Here is a 16,213-nt window from a genome sequence, read left to right on the forward strand (position 1 = left end):
TGTAACATTGATAATCATGGATTCAATATTTTTAGTACGTTCTTGCGATGAAAATAATGGCAAAATTTATCTTGGAAAACGTACACCTACCCACAAAGGCTATGGGGGCATTCATTTTTCTGGGTGCATACGATAGGGGGCGACATACATGTCGGTGGCTTCAGCGGATCACGGGCACCGTCCGTTCCACGTAGTGTTATAGTTCAGTGCTCCAACCCCGGTGGAGATATACTTCCGGTTGAAGTGAAACAACAAGTACAACGCACGCCATTTTAGGGGAATTATCCGGGCCGTAATTCTGTGGGAATTAACCCTTGCGTTAAGATGGGTTCTTTGCCAGTAATATACAGTAATGAAAAAAAAAATACAGAAAACATTCAAAAGCATAATTTTCACGCCAACACCAACAAAGACGGAAATGAAAAGATCCCATACGTTCTGACAGCGTAGATTACGTACTGACGTCACACGTTTCATCATGGTGGAAATGAGGTTTGCTCCATTGCGTTCTTTGGCTGATTTTGCATTGGGATCGGCGCGTTTCGGGCTTCCTGACTTGAAGGATCCAGCACGATGCAACAACCGTATCGTGAGCAACCTGCTGTACTACCAAAGCAACTACCTACTCGTGGTAGCGGCTATTCTTCTGGTTGTCGGGTAAGAATCTTTTTTTTAATACAAAGTCGAGGCTCGTGGAAGGACGAGAACACTGCACTGATCAGGACGGAACAAAATAAAAATGGGGGAAACACCAACAACAGGGTTGAAGCATAAAATGGAGGGAGACGTGCACAAATAACGGTTGTGGGGATGAAGGAGGGTAGGGGAGGACACTGGGAGTGGGATGGACAAGACGGATACAGAACCAAACTCATGAAGGAGAAACTGAAACTGAGAAACTCATGAAGGGAATTTTGAAGGTGGGCTTGGGGACGGGGGGGGGTTAGAGTCCCTTTATAGAGAGAGTAGCGACAACTAACGATTTGACGCCATTTTGAGTCCATTCAGTGCGGAGCCGCCCTATGGCGCTCGTGTATTCCATTATGTTCTCTATGTATGAGAGATGGGAATGGTCTTTTCCATGTTGATAATGAACAAATTATGTGAAGATGACAAAATAGAAGATTTATGACAACTAAGAGCCATATGATAAAGAAGAAAATCACAGAGCTGGTTGTGATTTAACAGTCACAGACATTTAGAACCATGACAAAGAAGGAATGAACTAGACAGGTACACGTGCTGCTTATTTCAGCCTCATTTTAATTTCAGGGAGGCGAGAGCGAGACTCGAACTCTCACCTCCCTGCTTATACATGTACATGTACAATACAATGTTGAGAGTTGTCTTTGTATTTCTGCAGTTGTTTGACCTTGTTTATCGTGTGTGGGTATATATTTGTGTTTGTTTAATTTTCATATTTAAATTATTAATCTAAACTTTGCTGCATGTTGCCGATCATATATTAATCCCACCAAAAATAGATTAGCCCCCCTACCCCCGGCCCCCTCTTTCCCTCTACCTCTCTCTCCCTCTATCTCACACACACACACACACACACACACACACACACACACACACACACACACACACACACACACACACACACACACACACACACACACACACACACACACACACACACACTCTAATACATATACAAATTACATATTTACTATCACACACACACACATACACGCATGTGCTAATGCACACACATACAAATTATAAATTGAAAGTCACACACACAAACACAAGTTAATGTCCTCACACATTCAAATCAACAGAGACAAATACATACATTCAATGCATGCCCCCCCCCCCCCCCCCAGATTTAAAATCTATTGGTGTGGGTGTAGACTGCCAGATATCAGGATACTAAACAGGTCGACCACCCCATAGAAGCATAGAAGGCAGCCTATCTAAATTCTGACTGTAGAATGGTCGGGACTGGCTTTTACCTTCTGGAGGTGGGGGAAAGGAAAGGAGAGGAGAGGGGAGGGGAGGGGGAAAGGAAAGGAGGGGGGAGGGGAGGGGAGGGGGAAAGGAGAGGAGAGGGGAGGGGAGGGGGAAAGGAGAGGAGAGGGGAGGGGAGGGGGAAAGGAGAGGAGAGGGGAGGGGAGGGGGAAAGGAGAGGAGAGGAGAGGGGGGGAGGAGGAAAGGAAAGGAGGAAAGGAAAGGAGAGGAGAGGGGAGGGGAGGGGGAAAGGAGAGGAGAGGGGAGGGGAGGGGGAAAGGAGAGGAGAGGAGAGGGGAAGGGAGGGGGAAAGGAGAGGAGAGGAGAGGGGAGGGGAGGAGGAGAGGAGAGGGGAGGGGAGGGGGAAAGGAGAGGAGAGGAGAGGAGGAGAGGGGGTAGGGGGATGGGGGGGGGGAGAGGAAATGGGGGGAGAGGGGGAAGGGAGAGGAGGGGGGATGGGGGAGAGGAGGAAAGAGGGGGAAGGAGGGGAAGAGGTAAAAGGGAGGGCAGGGGTTAAAGGGGGGGGGGGGGAAAGGAAGGGGGGGGGGAAGGAAGGGGGGATAGGGGGAGGGGGAAAGGGCGGCAGGGGGAGGGAGAGGAAGAGGAGGAGGGTGGAAGGAGGAGGAGGAGGAGCTCGATGGAGCAGCGAGCGAGGTGTGTGTGTGTGTGTGTGTGTGTGTGTGTGTGTGTGTGTGTGTGTGTGTGTGTGTGTGTGTGTGTGTGTGTGTGTGTGTGTGTGTGTGTGTGTGTGTGTGTGTGTGTGTGTGTGTGTGTGTGTGTGTGTGTGTGTGTGTGTGTGTGTGTGTACGTACACGCACACGCATATGTACACGCATATGGGAACATTACCACCATCACACTGACCTGGCAGAGAACTGACGAAGAAGTTACTTTCCATCCAACACGACTGACTCTGTTCTCCCAGATATTCCGTCTTTTCGCATCTGATGGAAATCTATACATCTTGAATCCCTTCTCCGTTCTATTTGTGCACCCACAGGCGCTACAACCTGTCATTTTGTCGTAAAATCGATGTAAAACACGAATGAGAACGCTGCGTACAGCGGGAACGCTAAAACGCTGACCGATATGCGTCCGATCCTGATCCTGTCCGCGATGGACTCAAAATGGTTCCACGCAATCACGTGACTAGATTTTTCCGGACCCTCTATGTCGCAACTCTGTATATAAAGGGACTCTAGGGTGGGTGGGTAGGTGAAGGTTTAATGGGGTTAGAAAACATGTTTTAAATGGAGATGATACATGATGGTGGTGGTGGTGGTGGTGGTGGTGGTGGTGGTGAACAGCTGTCTTGCAGATGTGGAAGGGACATTGAGATTGAAGATGTGAAATTAGGTTCCACAGGTGGGGAAAAGGGGAACGAATGAGCTGTGCAGAAGCCTGGGGAGGTGGGCAGATAGACAGCTTGGGAACCTGGGGAGGTGGACAGCTAGACAGCTTGGGAACCTGGGGAGGTGGACAGCTAGACGGCTTGGGAACCTGGGGAGGTGGACAGCTAGACGGCTTGGGAACCTGGGGAGGTGGACAGCGAGACAGATTAGGAACCTGGGGAGGTGGACAGCTAGACAGATTGGGATCCTGGGGAGGTGGACAGCTAGACGGCTTGGGAACCAGGGGAGGTGGGCAGCTAGACGGCTTGGGAACCTGGGGAGGTGGGCAGCTAGACGGCTTGGGAACCTGGGGAGGTGGGCAGATAGACAGCTTGGGAACCTGCGGAGGTGGACAGCTAGACAGATTGGGAACCAGGGGAGGTGGGCAGCTAGACGGCTTGGGAACCAGGGGAGGTGGACAGCTAGACAGATTAGGAACCTGGGGAGGTGGACAGCTAGACGGCTTGGGAACCAGGGGAGGTGGACAGCGAGACGGCTTGGGAACCAGGGGAGGTGGGCAGCTCGACGGCTTGGTAACCAGGGGAGGTGGACAGCTCGACAGATTAGGAACCTGGGGAGGTGGACAGCTAGACGGCTTGGGAACCAGGGGAGGTGGGCAGCGAGACGGCTTGGGAACCAGGGGAGGTGGATAGCTAGACGGCTTGAGAACCAGGGGAGGTGGACAGCTAGACGGCTTGGGAACCTGGGGAGGTGGACATCTAGACGGATTGGGAACCTGGGGAGGTGGACAGCAAGACGGCTTGGGAACCTGGGGAGGTGGACAGCTAGACAGATTGGGAACCTGGGGAGGTGGACAGCAAGACGGCTTGGGAACCTGGGGAGGTGGACAGCTAGACAGATTGGGAACCTGGGGAGATGGACAGCTAGACGGCTTTGGAACCTGGGGAGGTGGACAGCTAGACAGATTGGGAACCTGGGGAGGTGGACAGCAAGACGGCTTGGGAACCTGGGGAGGTGGACAGCTAGACAGATTGGTAACCTGGGGAGGTGGACAGCTAGACGGCTTGGGAACCAGGGGAGGTGGGCAGCTAGACGGCTTGGGAACCAGGGGAGGTGGACAGCAAGACGGCTTGGGAACCTGGGGAGGTGGACAGCCAGACAGATTGGGAACCTGGGGAGGAGGACAGAAAGACGGCTTGGGAACCTGGGGAGGTGGACAGCTAGACAGATTGGGAACCTGGGGAGGTGGACAGCTAGACGGCTTGGGAACCTGGGGAGGTGGGCAGCTAGATAGATTGGGAACCTGGGGAGGTGGGCAGCTCGACAGATTGGGAACCTGGGGAGGTGGGCAGCTAGACAGATTGGGAACCTGGGGAGGTGGGCAGCAAGACAGATTGGGAACCTGGGGAGGTGGGCAGCTAGACAGATTGGGAACCTGGGGAGGTGGGCAGCTAGACAGATTGGGAACCTGGGGAGGTGGGCAGCTCGACAGATTGGGAACCTGGGGAGGTGGGCAGCTCGACGGCTTAGGAACCTGGAAGGTGGGCAGCTAGACGGCTTGGGAACCTGGGGAGGTGGACAGCTAGACGGCTTGGGAACCAGGAAGTTGGGCAGCTGGACAGATTGGGAACCTGGGGAGGTGGGCAGCTAGACAGATTGGGAACCTGGGGAGGTGGGCAGCGAGACGGCTTGGGAACCTGGAAGGTGGGCAGCTAGACGGCTTGGGAACCTGGGGAGGTGGACAGCTAAACGGCTTGGGAACCAGGAAGTTGGGCAGCTAGACAGATTGGGAACCTGGGGAGGTGGGCAGCTAGACAGCTTTGGAACCTGGGGAGGTGGGCAGCTCGACGGCTTGGGAACCTGGGGAGGTGGGCAGCTAGACGGCTTGGGAACCTGGGGAGGTGGGCAGCTAGACAGATTGGGAACCTGGGGAAGTGGGCAGGTAGACAGATTGGGATCCTGGGGAGGTGGGCAGCGAGACAGCTTGGGAACCTGGAAGTTGGGCAGCTAGACAGATTGGGAACCTGGGGAGGTGGGCAGCTAGACGGCTTGGGAACCAGGGGAGGTGGGCAGCTAGACAGATTGGGAACCTGGGGAGGTGGGCAGCTGGACAGATCGGGAACCTGGGGAGGTGGGCAGCTGGACAGATTGGGAACCTGGGGAGGTGGGCAGCTAGACAGATTGGGAACCTGGGGAGGTGGGCAGCGAGACGGCTTGGGAACCTGGAAGGTGGGCAGCTAGACGGCTTGGGAACCTGGGGAGGTGGACAGCTAAACGGCTTGGGAACCAGGAAGTTGGGCAGCTAGACAGATTGGGAACCTGGGGAGGTGGGCAGCTAGACAGCTTTGGAACCTGGGGAGGTGGGCAGCTCGACGGCTTGGGAACCTGGGGAGGTGGGCAGCTGGACGGCTTGGGAACCTGGGGAGGTGGGCAGCTAGACAGATTGGGAACCTGGGGAAGTGGGCAGGTAGACAGATTGGGATCCTGGGGAGGTGGGCAGCGAGACAGCTTGGGAACCTGGAAGTTGGGCAGCTAGACAGATTGGGAACCTGGGGAGGTGGGCAGCTAGACGGCTTGGGAACCAGGGGAGGTGGGCAGCTAGACAGATTGGGAAGCTGGGCAGGTGGGCAGCTAGATGGTTTGGGAACCTGGAAGGTGGGCAGCTAGACAGATTGGGAACCTGGGGAGGTGGGCAGCTAGACAGATCGGGAACCTGGGGAGGTGGGCAGCGAGACAGATTGGGAAACTGGGGAGGTGGGCAGCTAGACAGATCGGGAACCTGGGGAGGTGGGCAGCGAGACAGATTGGGAAACTGGGGAGGTGGGCAGCTAGACAGATTGGGATCCTGGGGAGGTGGGCAGCTAGACAGATTGGGAACCTGGGGAGGTGGGCAGCTCGACAGATTGGAAACCTGGGGAGGTGGAGAGCTGGACAGATTGGGAACCTGGGGAGGTGGACAGCTCGACAGATTGGGAACCTGGGGAGGTGGGCAGCTGGACAGATCGGGAACCTGGGGAGGTGGGCAGCGAGACAGATTGGGAACTTGGGGAGGTGGACAGCCAGACAGATTGGGAACCTGGGGAGGTGGGCAGCCAGACAGATTGGGAACCTGGGGAGGTGGACAGCCAGACAGATTGGGAACCTGGGGAGGTGGGCAGCTAGACGATTTGGGAACCTGGGGAGGTGGGCAGCTAGACAGATTGGGAACCTGGGGAGGTGGACAGCTGGACAGATTGGGAACCTGGGGAGGTGGGCAGCTCGACAGATTGGGATCCTGGGGAGGTGGGCAGCTAGACAGCTTGGGAACCTGGAAGTTGGGCAGCTAGACAGATTGGGAACCTGGGGATGTGGGCAGCTAGACGGCTTGGGAACCAGGGGAGGTGGGCAGCTACACAGATTGGGAACCTGGGGAGGTGGGCAGCTAGACAGATTGGGAACCTGGGGAGGTGGGCAGCTAGACAGATTGGGAACCTGGGGAGGTGGGCAGCGAGACAGATTGGGAACCTGGGGAGGTGGGCAGCTCGACAGATTGGGAACCTGGGGAGGTGGGCAGCTAGACAGATTGGGAACCTGGGAAGTGGACAGCTAGACAGCTTGGGATCCTGTGGAGGTGGTCAGTTAGACATGTTGTTGTTGATGATATTGATAAAATTGGAAAGTGTCTCAACAATTTCTTGCTCTTCCAGCTACATGCAGCCATTGCAGATGACTTTGGGTGCCCTGATATTGGGATGCATATTCATGGCATTTCTCTATGCTTCTGAGAACCACCTGGGCTTGCGTCGCTTCCGCCGTAACCATTCCGTTATCTACACAGCTGCACTCCTTGCTGCCACCTTGCTGTTGCTGCAATTCCTCGGCTGTATTCTTGTGTTCCTGTTTGGAATTGCCCTACCGATATTGGGTAAGTGTAAATTTGGGCAATTGGAATGATCCTTTCCTTTTTCATTCTGCAAATTGTACTGTTCTACCTTGCTAGCTAGTCTGGTTGAGGAATATCTGTGCCATCGGAATGGTCTTTCATTTTTGCAGGTGTGTTTGGATGATCATGAAGCATCCACGTGTTGGCATATTCCTTCATTGCTTAATTTTGGTCATAAATGGCTGACGTTGTCAGTGAGCCCAGGAATCACTTCCTCCTACTACTACGACCACCACTATTACTACTACTGCTACCACCACCACCACCACCACTATTACTACTACCACCACTACTACTATAACTACTACCACTACTACTACCACCACCACTACTATTACTACTACTACTACCACTACTACTACCACCACCATTACTATTACCACCACCACTACTATTATTACTACTACCACCACCACTACTATTACTATGACTATTACCACCACTACTACCACTACTACTACCACCACCATTACTATTACCACCACCACTACTATTACTACTACCACCACCATTACTATTACCACCACCACTACTATTACTATGACTATCACCACCACTACTATTACAACTACTACCATCACCACTACTATTACTACTACTACCGCCACCACTACTATTACTACTATTACCACCAGCACTACTATTACTACTACTATTGCTACTACTATTACTCGTACTACTATCACCACCATTACTATTACGACTACTACCACCATTACTACTACCACCACTATTATTACTGCTACTACTGTCTGAATTAATCCATCCACATTGTGGGGTTGGCAAGCATGAGTTTTCCCCTCCATATCCCAAGCATCATCTCACTACCTTCCCACCTCTCATGTGTCCTCTGCCACCTCATTCCACCTTCATTTTGGTCTGCTCTTCTCCCCCTTCCAATTGCATCCATATACAATCAAATTTCCCTCCTCCCTCCTGAGCATATGTCCCAACCAATGCAGATGTCTCCTGTGTCTTTACCTCCGCCACCAAAGGTGGATGGAGGTTATGTCTTTCACCCCTGTCTGTCTGTTTGTTTGTTTGTGAACAAAATATCTCACATTTGTGGATGGATTCAGACGAAATTTGGCAGCGATGTAGCATATGTGACAATGACGAAATGATTCGATTTTGGTGAAGATCCCGATTCAGATTCGGCTAGTATAATTTTTAAAGTGATTCTTCACCATTGGGAGATGGGGCCAAAAACGATACATAGCCGGATATCTCAAAAAGTTGTGGACGGATTTGGACGAAACTTGGTGGCTCGGTTGGGTGTCTGACAAGGATGATTCGATTTTGGTGAAGATCTGAATATGGATTCGGATATGAGAATTATTTAAATTTCTAAGTGATTCTTCACCATTGAGTGATATGGCCAACCAGGCGAGGTATGCTCTCTACTGAGTACCGTTCCAGCTTTAAAATGTTTTTTTTTTAATGGCTCTGTGACTATTTAACCAGAGGCATTATGTTTTTGGGTTGTCCGGCTGTCCATGGTTCCTTGATAGGTTTATTGTTACTGCGATAACTTCAGCTGAAGGAATCTAAATCAAACTTGGTACAAGTATGTATAATGATGTTGTACATATAAACGGATTAGATTATGGGGTCAAAGGTCAGACGTCCCTTTTGGTGAAAATGTTGTTACATTTTGAATCAGTGATCACATTGTGAATCGGTGATCGGATTTTGACAAAACTTGGTGTAAGTATATATTGTGATGCAAAGATGAACCGATTAGATCTTGACATCGAGGTCAAAGGTCATGTCAGGTAAAAATATGATATTTAAGAGCTGAAGGGGTTTTAATCAATCCTGGTTTAAGTATGTATAAACCTCCATCAGTACATCTGTCCATGATAGATTGTTTGTTACTAAATGGGCAAGGGTCAGACGTCACAATAAAACTCCTGTTAATGTGATACCATTGGCTATGGGATTTGAACTAAACCAAGTACATGTAACATGATACATATTGTTGCGGAACCCAACGTCGGCCTATGGTTCCCCTTTGAGGAGGGATTAGTCCCCTCGCTTGTCACTGACCGACGTGGTCCCTGAAGCTGCACCGCGGCCTCCGGAAAGGCCGGTGCACAGCTTCGTTCGCGACCGCGGATAAGATGTTACTGGATTGCCGAGCGGATGGCAGCCGCGGCCCGAACCGTTAACAATGACTAGACCCGATCCTGAAACGTTGGCCAAATCGTGCCACAGATGTTGAATTTGGAAAAGACAAAGACGACGGATGTGAAGAAGAAGAAGAAGAAGAAGACAAAAAAAAGGTTTGAAATACGAATATGATTGATTTGCTATTTCCAATCAAAAGAAACCAAGGAGAAGGAAGGATAATAAAATAAAGCAGAGAGAGGGACGGACCAGAAGGACACAGTGAAAATTCTAGCTTATCTATTACAGTCTTAATTAACCCAGGGACAGAACAAACAAAGACGGACTCACACGAATGGGGAATGAAGGCAGGAACGAATCGCTGGAGGTGGATGGCTTGGCGGGAGAGGAAGGTTCAGCGGGGATCGGTCGGGCTGGAAGCGGACAGCCGCCGTCAAGATTCGAGCTGCTGTGGTTCAAAGCTGCTGTGGTTCAAAGCTCATGGGGCATCCCTCTCTCCTCTCCTGGATCACGCAGCTTGGTGTCTCTCTCTCTGAAGCTCCTTTTGTGTAACTCCTAGAACTCAATGGTTCGCTCTCCGTGCTGCCGTGGGGACGTCGTGTGCTTTCTCAGGACTCCTCCCTTAAACGCAACCACTTTGGACTCCGACTCCTCTCTTTCTTGGAACCTCTTGGAACCTATCTTTCTTGGAACCTCTGGTGGTACTCTCAAAGGCTTCCGCGCGCGCTTATATAAGGCCGCGCGCGATCAAGCCGCCGGCCTCCAGGACACGCCCATCGGTGAGCTCGCCTCGGCCCTGACTGGTCGGCACGGGCTCTCTAGCTCCACCCTTGATGACGATGGGCGGGCACGCCCAGGATTTGGCGGCTCCTCCCCCTTCTTCTCCAAGCCCACCTCGTGGCTAATGGAGTCGCGGTGAAAACCGCCCAGCAGCTGCGGCGAATGCAGTTGGCAATAGAGGCTTTGTGAATGAAAATGCAAGGGGATCTATCTATTTGAATTCGGTGTAATGGAGTATTAATTAATGAAAGACACAGCCTTAACCTACATAGAATAAGGAAATAACTACCAACAAGCAGGGAATCTATGATTGGCTAACGTGATTGTTTATGACCTAATTACGGGACGCCCTTTTGACCTTTATACACAACAACTGGAGGAAGGAGGGTCCACAATAAAACAATTTAAAAAACACAATCCTCATATCCACAACAATATGTACAGATTGTATATCGAGGTCAAATGGTCCTCAGGTTTACACAACTTTTACAGCAACACCACCAGCAAAGACTTTATGTGGGCGGAGGCATATTGGTTGACGCCGCAGTGTTGAATTGTATTTTGTGACCCTGCGCTCGCGAAGCGAAAAGCAGGGTTAGGCATTCGGTTCCGTCCGTACGTGTGGCGTACGTAGGTGTCTGCATTTAAAAAAAATCATTTTGTCAGCAACCGTTGGTCCGATTTACACGACATCACCATGGGAGCACCTCCGCCTGTATAATTTTTTTATTTATTCATAATTATGACGTCGTATGTCACGTGGTAGGGATGCCATCTTGGTAAAACGTTACACCTCCATATCTGCGAAACCGTGCCATGGAAAAAAATGGAAACTTGGCTCGTTGTCAAGCACTCCCGATGGGGAATAAGATATGTTAATGATGACGTCATTAGTGCCTTTGTTATGATATCATAATTCGACAAGTATAGCGCTTGATCTGATCGGTATTATTTTTTTTTCGTGAACTGTTGGGCTGGTGGATACAAATTTTTCACCACAGGAGCGAGTCCTCCTGGAGAATATTTTAATGATAATAATGACGTCATAGGTCACGTGGTACAGGTGCCATTTTGTAACAACCGAAAAACGTACCTCTCTATCTCCGAAACCACTCTATGGAAAAAAATTGAAACGTGGCCCATTGTAAAGAACTCCACATGGGGAATAAGTGTTGTTAATGACTGTCATTGGTGCCTTAATTATGACGTCATAATTCGACAGGGACAACGCTTAGTCTGATCAGTTTGAAATTTGTTGAGCCTGATCTACGCAACAATTATATTAGAGAATATAAATTTATGATGTCATCGCTCGCGTGGTCTGGCAGCCATATTATATTTAAAGAAAAAAAAAAAAACCTTTAAAAAACAGATGAATTGGCTTGCACCAAGTTGAGTGTGCAGGGTAAGTATTCAATGAATAACATCTACTTTGCTCATGTCCTTACTCCTTCCCATCTCTTGCTGTTCTTATTCTTCTTCCTTTCTATCAGAGAAATTATTCTTGGAACTCTTCAGCACTGCACTTCTGAGCAGTAATTTATTAATTAGTAAGAAGACAGTTGAGGTGCTATGTTACCTTTGCAATATACTATTAAAATTGCTTGTTCTACTGTTTTGCAGTCACCCTGGTCCATGCTTCGTTGCGCCTTCGTAATGTCAAGAACAAGATCGGGAGCAAAGTAGAGTTGTTTGGACCGAAGCGAAGCCTCATGGGTTACATCCTTGAAGCTGTGGGGGTGGAACCAGATGGTGCATCGTAATGCTGCGCACGATAATTTGTGATCCAGCTTGCTTTGCTAGGTGTACACTTTGAAGTCTGTGGCATTTTTCTTTGGACATCCCTCACTACTTGCATGTACAGCTTGACCAGGTCAACATAAGATACCTGAGGGTGTTGGTGTATTTCCTGTTGTTGATCTCTTGGATGCAATGTCCTGATTTGTCACTGATCGATTTATGAACCACTTCCTGACTTATTGCGCGTTATGGTCTTCCCTTGAGGTGTTTTGGACATCTGTGTACAAAGGTTGTATTTGAAGCCAAATTAAATGAGTTGAGTGCATGGAATGAGGCAATACATTGCTAGTAAGGGGAGGAGGGAATAGAATATGAATAGGAGCAGTGATGTACAAAATAGGAGGGTCAAGGTTAAAAAATAACTAAATTAATTGATCAATAAAGTTCCCCTCTACGTCATCTGCTTCAAACAATTGGGGATTTGATCCTCTGACCAATTAGTTAAGCAGTGTCTCTGCCATCTTCCCCATCAGTACTCAAATATCTTTTGATGGCTGATTTGTCTTTCCCAGTCTTTTGTACAAATACTTGAGCTGTATCTGGTAAATGGCCTTGTAGGTAAGTGGTTACTAGTTCTTGCTAAGCATGCATTATTTAAATCCTTGCATTACTATCCATTTTACACATTTAACCCAAAAGGAGCATAACCGTATCGATAGCTGAAATGCATTATGAACTTCGTCGTGAAAGGTATAGATCATAGGACTTTTTAAAGCTGATGTCACTTCCTGCATGAGGCACCATGGTTATGGAAAAAATTGTGGCCTACAGTGGGAGTAAAGGCTATCTAGTTATTACATAATGAACAAAAATGGAAGTTTTGGCTCATCTCCATATGTGCTCCTCCTCCCCTCCCTCCCCACCCTGCTTTTTATTTTACCCCTCTACCTCAATTTGTTTAAGCAATTCTTCCCCCCAACCCCAAGTGAGCAAAATAGGTAAAAGCTCGGCATGAACTTACAGTGGGAGTAATGCCTTGAATACCATAGACCAGTGACGTGAACCTAACCCAATGGTCTATGATTTGTTACAATAAAAGGAAATTGCTGTGCCTTTAACATGGAGCATGAGGTGCTACTCTTGATTGTGGTCATCTAATCTATAAAGAAGAACGTTTATTTGTTTATGCATTCAGACCCTGCAGGAACCAGCACAACCAAACATTGCATGGCCTCCTCTATCATCCAGATGAAGATGGAGGGCTATGTTTGGATAGAGGGAAAAAAAATTGAAAAATTAAAATCAGATAATTGGCCTTCAAGCCTCGCCTGAGTCTCATGTCAATACACTGCATATTTTTTCCTGGGAGTGACCAAGTAATATATATTGTGAAGATTGTGTGTTGAGGTTGTAGTGATTTGTTGTCAACAACACACACGTCTAATTATTGTGATTACACGTTTACCTGTATCCTGGTGTTGGCTTAACGGTTAAGGTGCTGGCTTGGGATTCCAGGGTCCCGTAGTTCAAATCCCGGTCGGTCGTTGAATTAACACCAGGTGGGGTTGACTCGGCCTGTCATCCTTCCAAGGTCGGCGAAATCAGTACCAGCTTACTGGGATGAATGAGCCATTGGAGTATCCTGCGTAGGAGTGACGACCCGACCAGGATTGGGCCAGATAGTCGAGAAACTGCTTCGGCAGCCATATGCATCTGATGATGCAGAAGTGGTTATCATTATTACATGTATACCTGTAATCAGCACCTTTGTTGCTGGCAGTTCTGGGCAAAATTATAAGGTTTTTTTTTTCTTCTAAAAGCTAAAATTTTAGCTAAAAAGTCGGCCTCTATCATCAAAAATTCTAATTCAAATCTAATCTAATCTAATCAAATTCTAATTCTAAAAAAGCAAAAAAAATTCTAAAAATATCTAAAAGCACTGATCCTTGGTTAGTGGGATTCTACTCGTAAATCGGAGCATGAACTTTGGATTCTTCTTTTTCAAAAGTTGTAGCACGTCGTGTAATCTTGTTTACTTCTCAGAGCTCAGTTGTACATTGGCACTGTATACGTGTAAATGCAAAGAACCTAAATGTTTGTGTCTACTCCTCGTTGCTTAATATTATGTGCAAACTTGCCCGCCATGTTTTCATTCGACTTTTTGGTGGAGGTGGTTCATATGCAACCTATGGCTGCTTGGTTGCACATTTTCTGGAAGCACAGCTATGCTGCTGATGCAATGCCCTGCACCTCATCATGCTGACGTCGGGGTGACAGACTGAGTCACCCACCTGGAGTTATTTCAACGGGACGACAGGGGCTCAAACTTTGGACCATAAGATATCAAGCCAGCCATTTTAACCCGTTAAGCCAACACCAGGCTTCGATTTTTGGTAACTATAGCTTAGTGTGTTGATTGTGCTAATCTAATGTATAAATATCTAAACTTCTTTATACCTCTTTCCCAGGTGTCCATCTGGCTGTGTGTGTGTGCAGCAGATTTTCGTTACCACAATAACTTGTGAATGAACCCCTGAAGGGATTCCAACCAAACTTGGAAAAAGTATGAACTGTAATAAAGATGAACTCATTAGATGTTAAACGCCATTTTAGGTTCATTGGTTTTGAACTCTTATGCACCTCTATCATGTATCCAATTTTTTTTTTTTTAAATCAAATAAATACAAGCTTTGAAAGTAGATTTCCATCAAACATCTATCTATTTCGTTGCCCAGGAAAAGCTCATCTTTCACGATTAACCTTTGTTGGCTACCCATACCTGTGACATAAAAGGAGTTAGTAATAAATAAATAAGTTGTAGAAAAAAAGAAGGAAAAAAAACGGAGGAGAGGGAGAAAAATCAACTTTTTCCTTACAAACACCCTATACAATGTATAGTTCTTGAAGGATTCGGGGAATGTCATACCCTGTTCTTCTGACTTGCATAGTTTTGTCCTTCCTTACTTACCTGTGACAATAATGACCATATAAAAGTCAAATGAAATGGACTGTTGCATGATGTGGGAGATGGTCGTGTTGGGATATTAAGGCTAAACCTGGGTTGTATTCGAGTTGTAAATTGTAGTTGGTAATGATGGGCCTCTACTGTTTTGTATGCAGCCTGTGATTGCTGGTTGCATCATTTCTTTGGAAGCGCGTTTGCCGCTGACGCAGTGCCCCAATTACCAATGAGCTGGTACTCAATTTGCCGACCTCGGAAGGATGACGGGCTGAGTCGACTCCCTCCCCGAACCCCTCCCACCCCCTACCCTCCCTCCCCTCCCCCCCCACCCTCCCTCCCCTCCCCCCCACCCTCCCTCCCCTTCCCCCCCACCCTCCCTCCCCTCCCCCCACCCTCCCTCCCCTCCCCCCCACCGATAAGATATTTTCTAAAGACTTCACCATTGAGAGATGGGACCAAAGATGACTTCTAGCACGATATCTGTTATGGAGGGGTTATGACCTCACTTGGTGAATTCATTGGTTAGGTGACGAGAACAAGCAGATTCGATTTTGGTGCAGGTTCAGATTGGGCCTATCAGTGGGATAGAAAACGTAAACTGTTAATGCTGCTAGACAGCTAGAGGTATATGTGCTCTGCAGTGCCATTCCAGTTCCTCGTTTTGTTATTTCAAGAAGCAGTCTTGGGTGGAACATCTACCATCTGTAGCTCTAAGCCTAAGATGTCTGAATAATTCAGTAAGAAAACTTCTCCCTCGAGTGATATAAAATATTATCGTGCAGTGGCAATGGCTCTTTGCTGGATCCTTATGGCAGTTCCCTGTTAGTATGAATTGATAAGATGCAGACAAGAAGGAAATGCCCGGGCTGTGCATGGCAGGAGCAGCAGGAACTGATGCAGAGTTGGGCCAACTGATGCATCGGATTCATGTTGCCTTGATAATCTTAGGATGAGCCATTTGATAGTCCTATAATTGAGAAACACCAACTTCCCGAAATTATATTGGGGAAGGTTGCAAATAATTTGTGCCATGTCTGGTAATGTCCCAGGTTTAACAGGCGTCACACCATTTGCACAGGTGAACATCATAAGTCTCAGCCCCCTTCCTCTTGGACAGTTGTCTGTTAATGAAGAGTACAAATAATGAAGCCATGACTTTCCCCACCCTCCCCTCCCCAAACTTCGAGGTTAGTTAGCTCATGTTTACATCTTATTACCCTACTCCATTGTACATCCCAGTCAATCTTGATGCTAGTTGTTTATAACCTGTAACAGTTGGAGCCAGTCTAATGAATTTAAAGGACAATATTTAATATACTATGGATGGATGGAAATAGTCTGTTGAAGGCAAAGCTAATAGGCCATGGGCTA

General features: G+C 48.2%; 1 protein-coding gene across 1 annotated transcript; it reads left to right on the forward strand.

The window, feature by feature from the left end:
- The first annotated feature begins 230 nt into the window (after positions 1-230).
- LOC137425005 (PRA1 family protein 3) lies at positions 231-14,482 on the forward strand. The gene is made up of 3 exons (XM_068112984.2): positions 231-657; positions 6,995-7,212; positions 11,764-14,482. The coding sequence occupies exons 1-3, from the start codon at positions 479-481 to the stop codon at positions 11,901-11,903; spliced, it is 537 nt and encodes a 178-aa protein (XP_067969085.2). The 5' UTR covers positions 231-478; the 3' UTR covers positions 11,904-14,482.
- The last annotated feature ends 1,731 nt before the right edge of the window (positions 14,483-16,213 follow it).

Source organism: Myxine glutinosa, chromosome 4 (genome assembly GCF_964187855.1).
Source record: "Myxine glutinosa chromosome 4, kmMyxGlut1.1, whole genome shotgun sequence".
Taxonomy (NCBI): domain Eukaryota; kingdom Metazoa; phylum Chordata; class Myxini; order Myxiniformes; family Myxinidae; genus Myxine; species Myxine glutinosa.

Bases quoted from the DNA above. Each gene is read 5' to 3' on its own strand.
- LOC137425005 (XM_068112984.2), top strand. From the start codon at position 479: ATGGTGGAAATGAGGTTTGCTCCATTGCGTTCTTTGGCTGATTTTGCA. The intron at 658-6,994 runs GTAAGAATCTTT...TTGCTCTTCCAG, and splicing joins GCTATTCTTCTGGTTGTCGG to CTACATGCAGCCATTGCAGA. The intron at 7,213-11,763 runs GTAAGTGTAAAT...ACTGTTTTGCAG, and splicing joins AATTGCCCTACCGATATTGG to TCACCCTGGTCCATGCTTCG.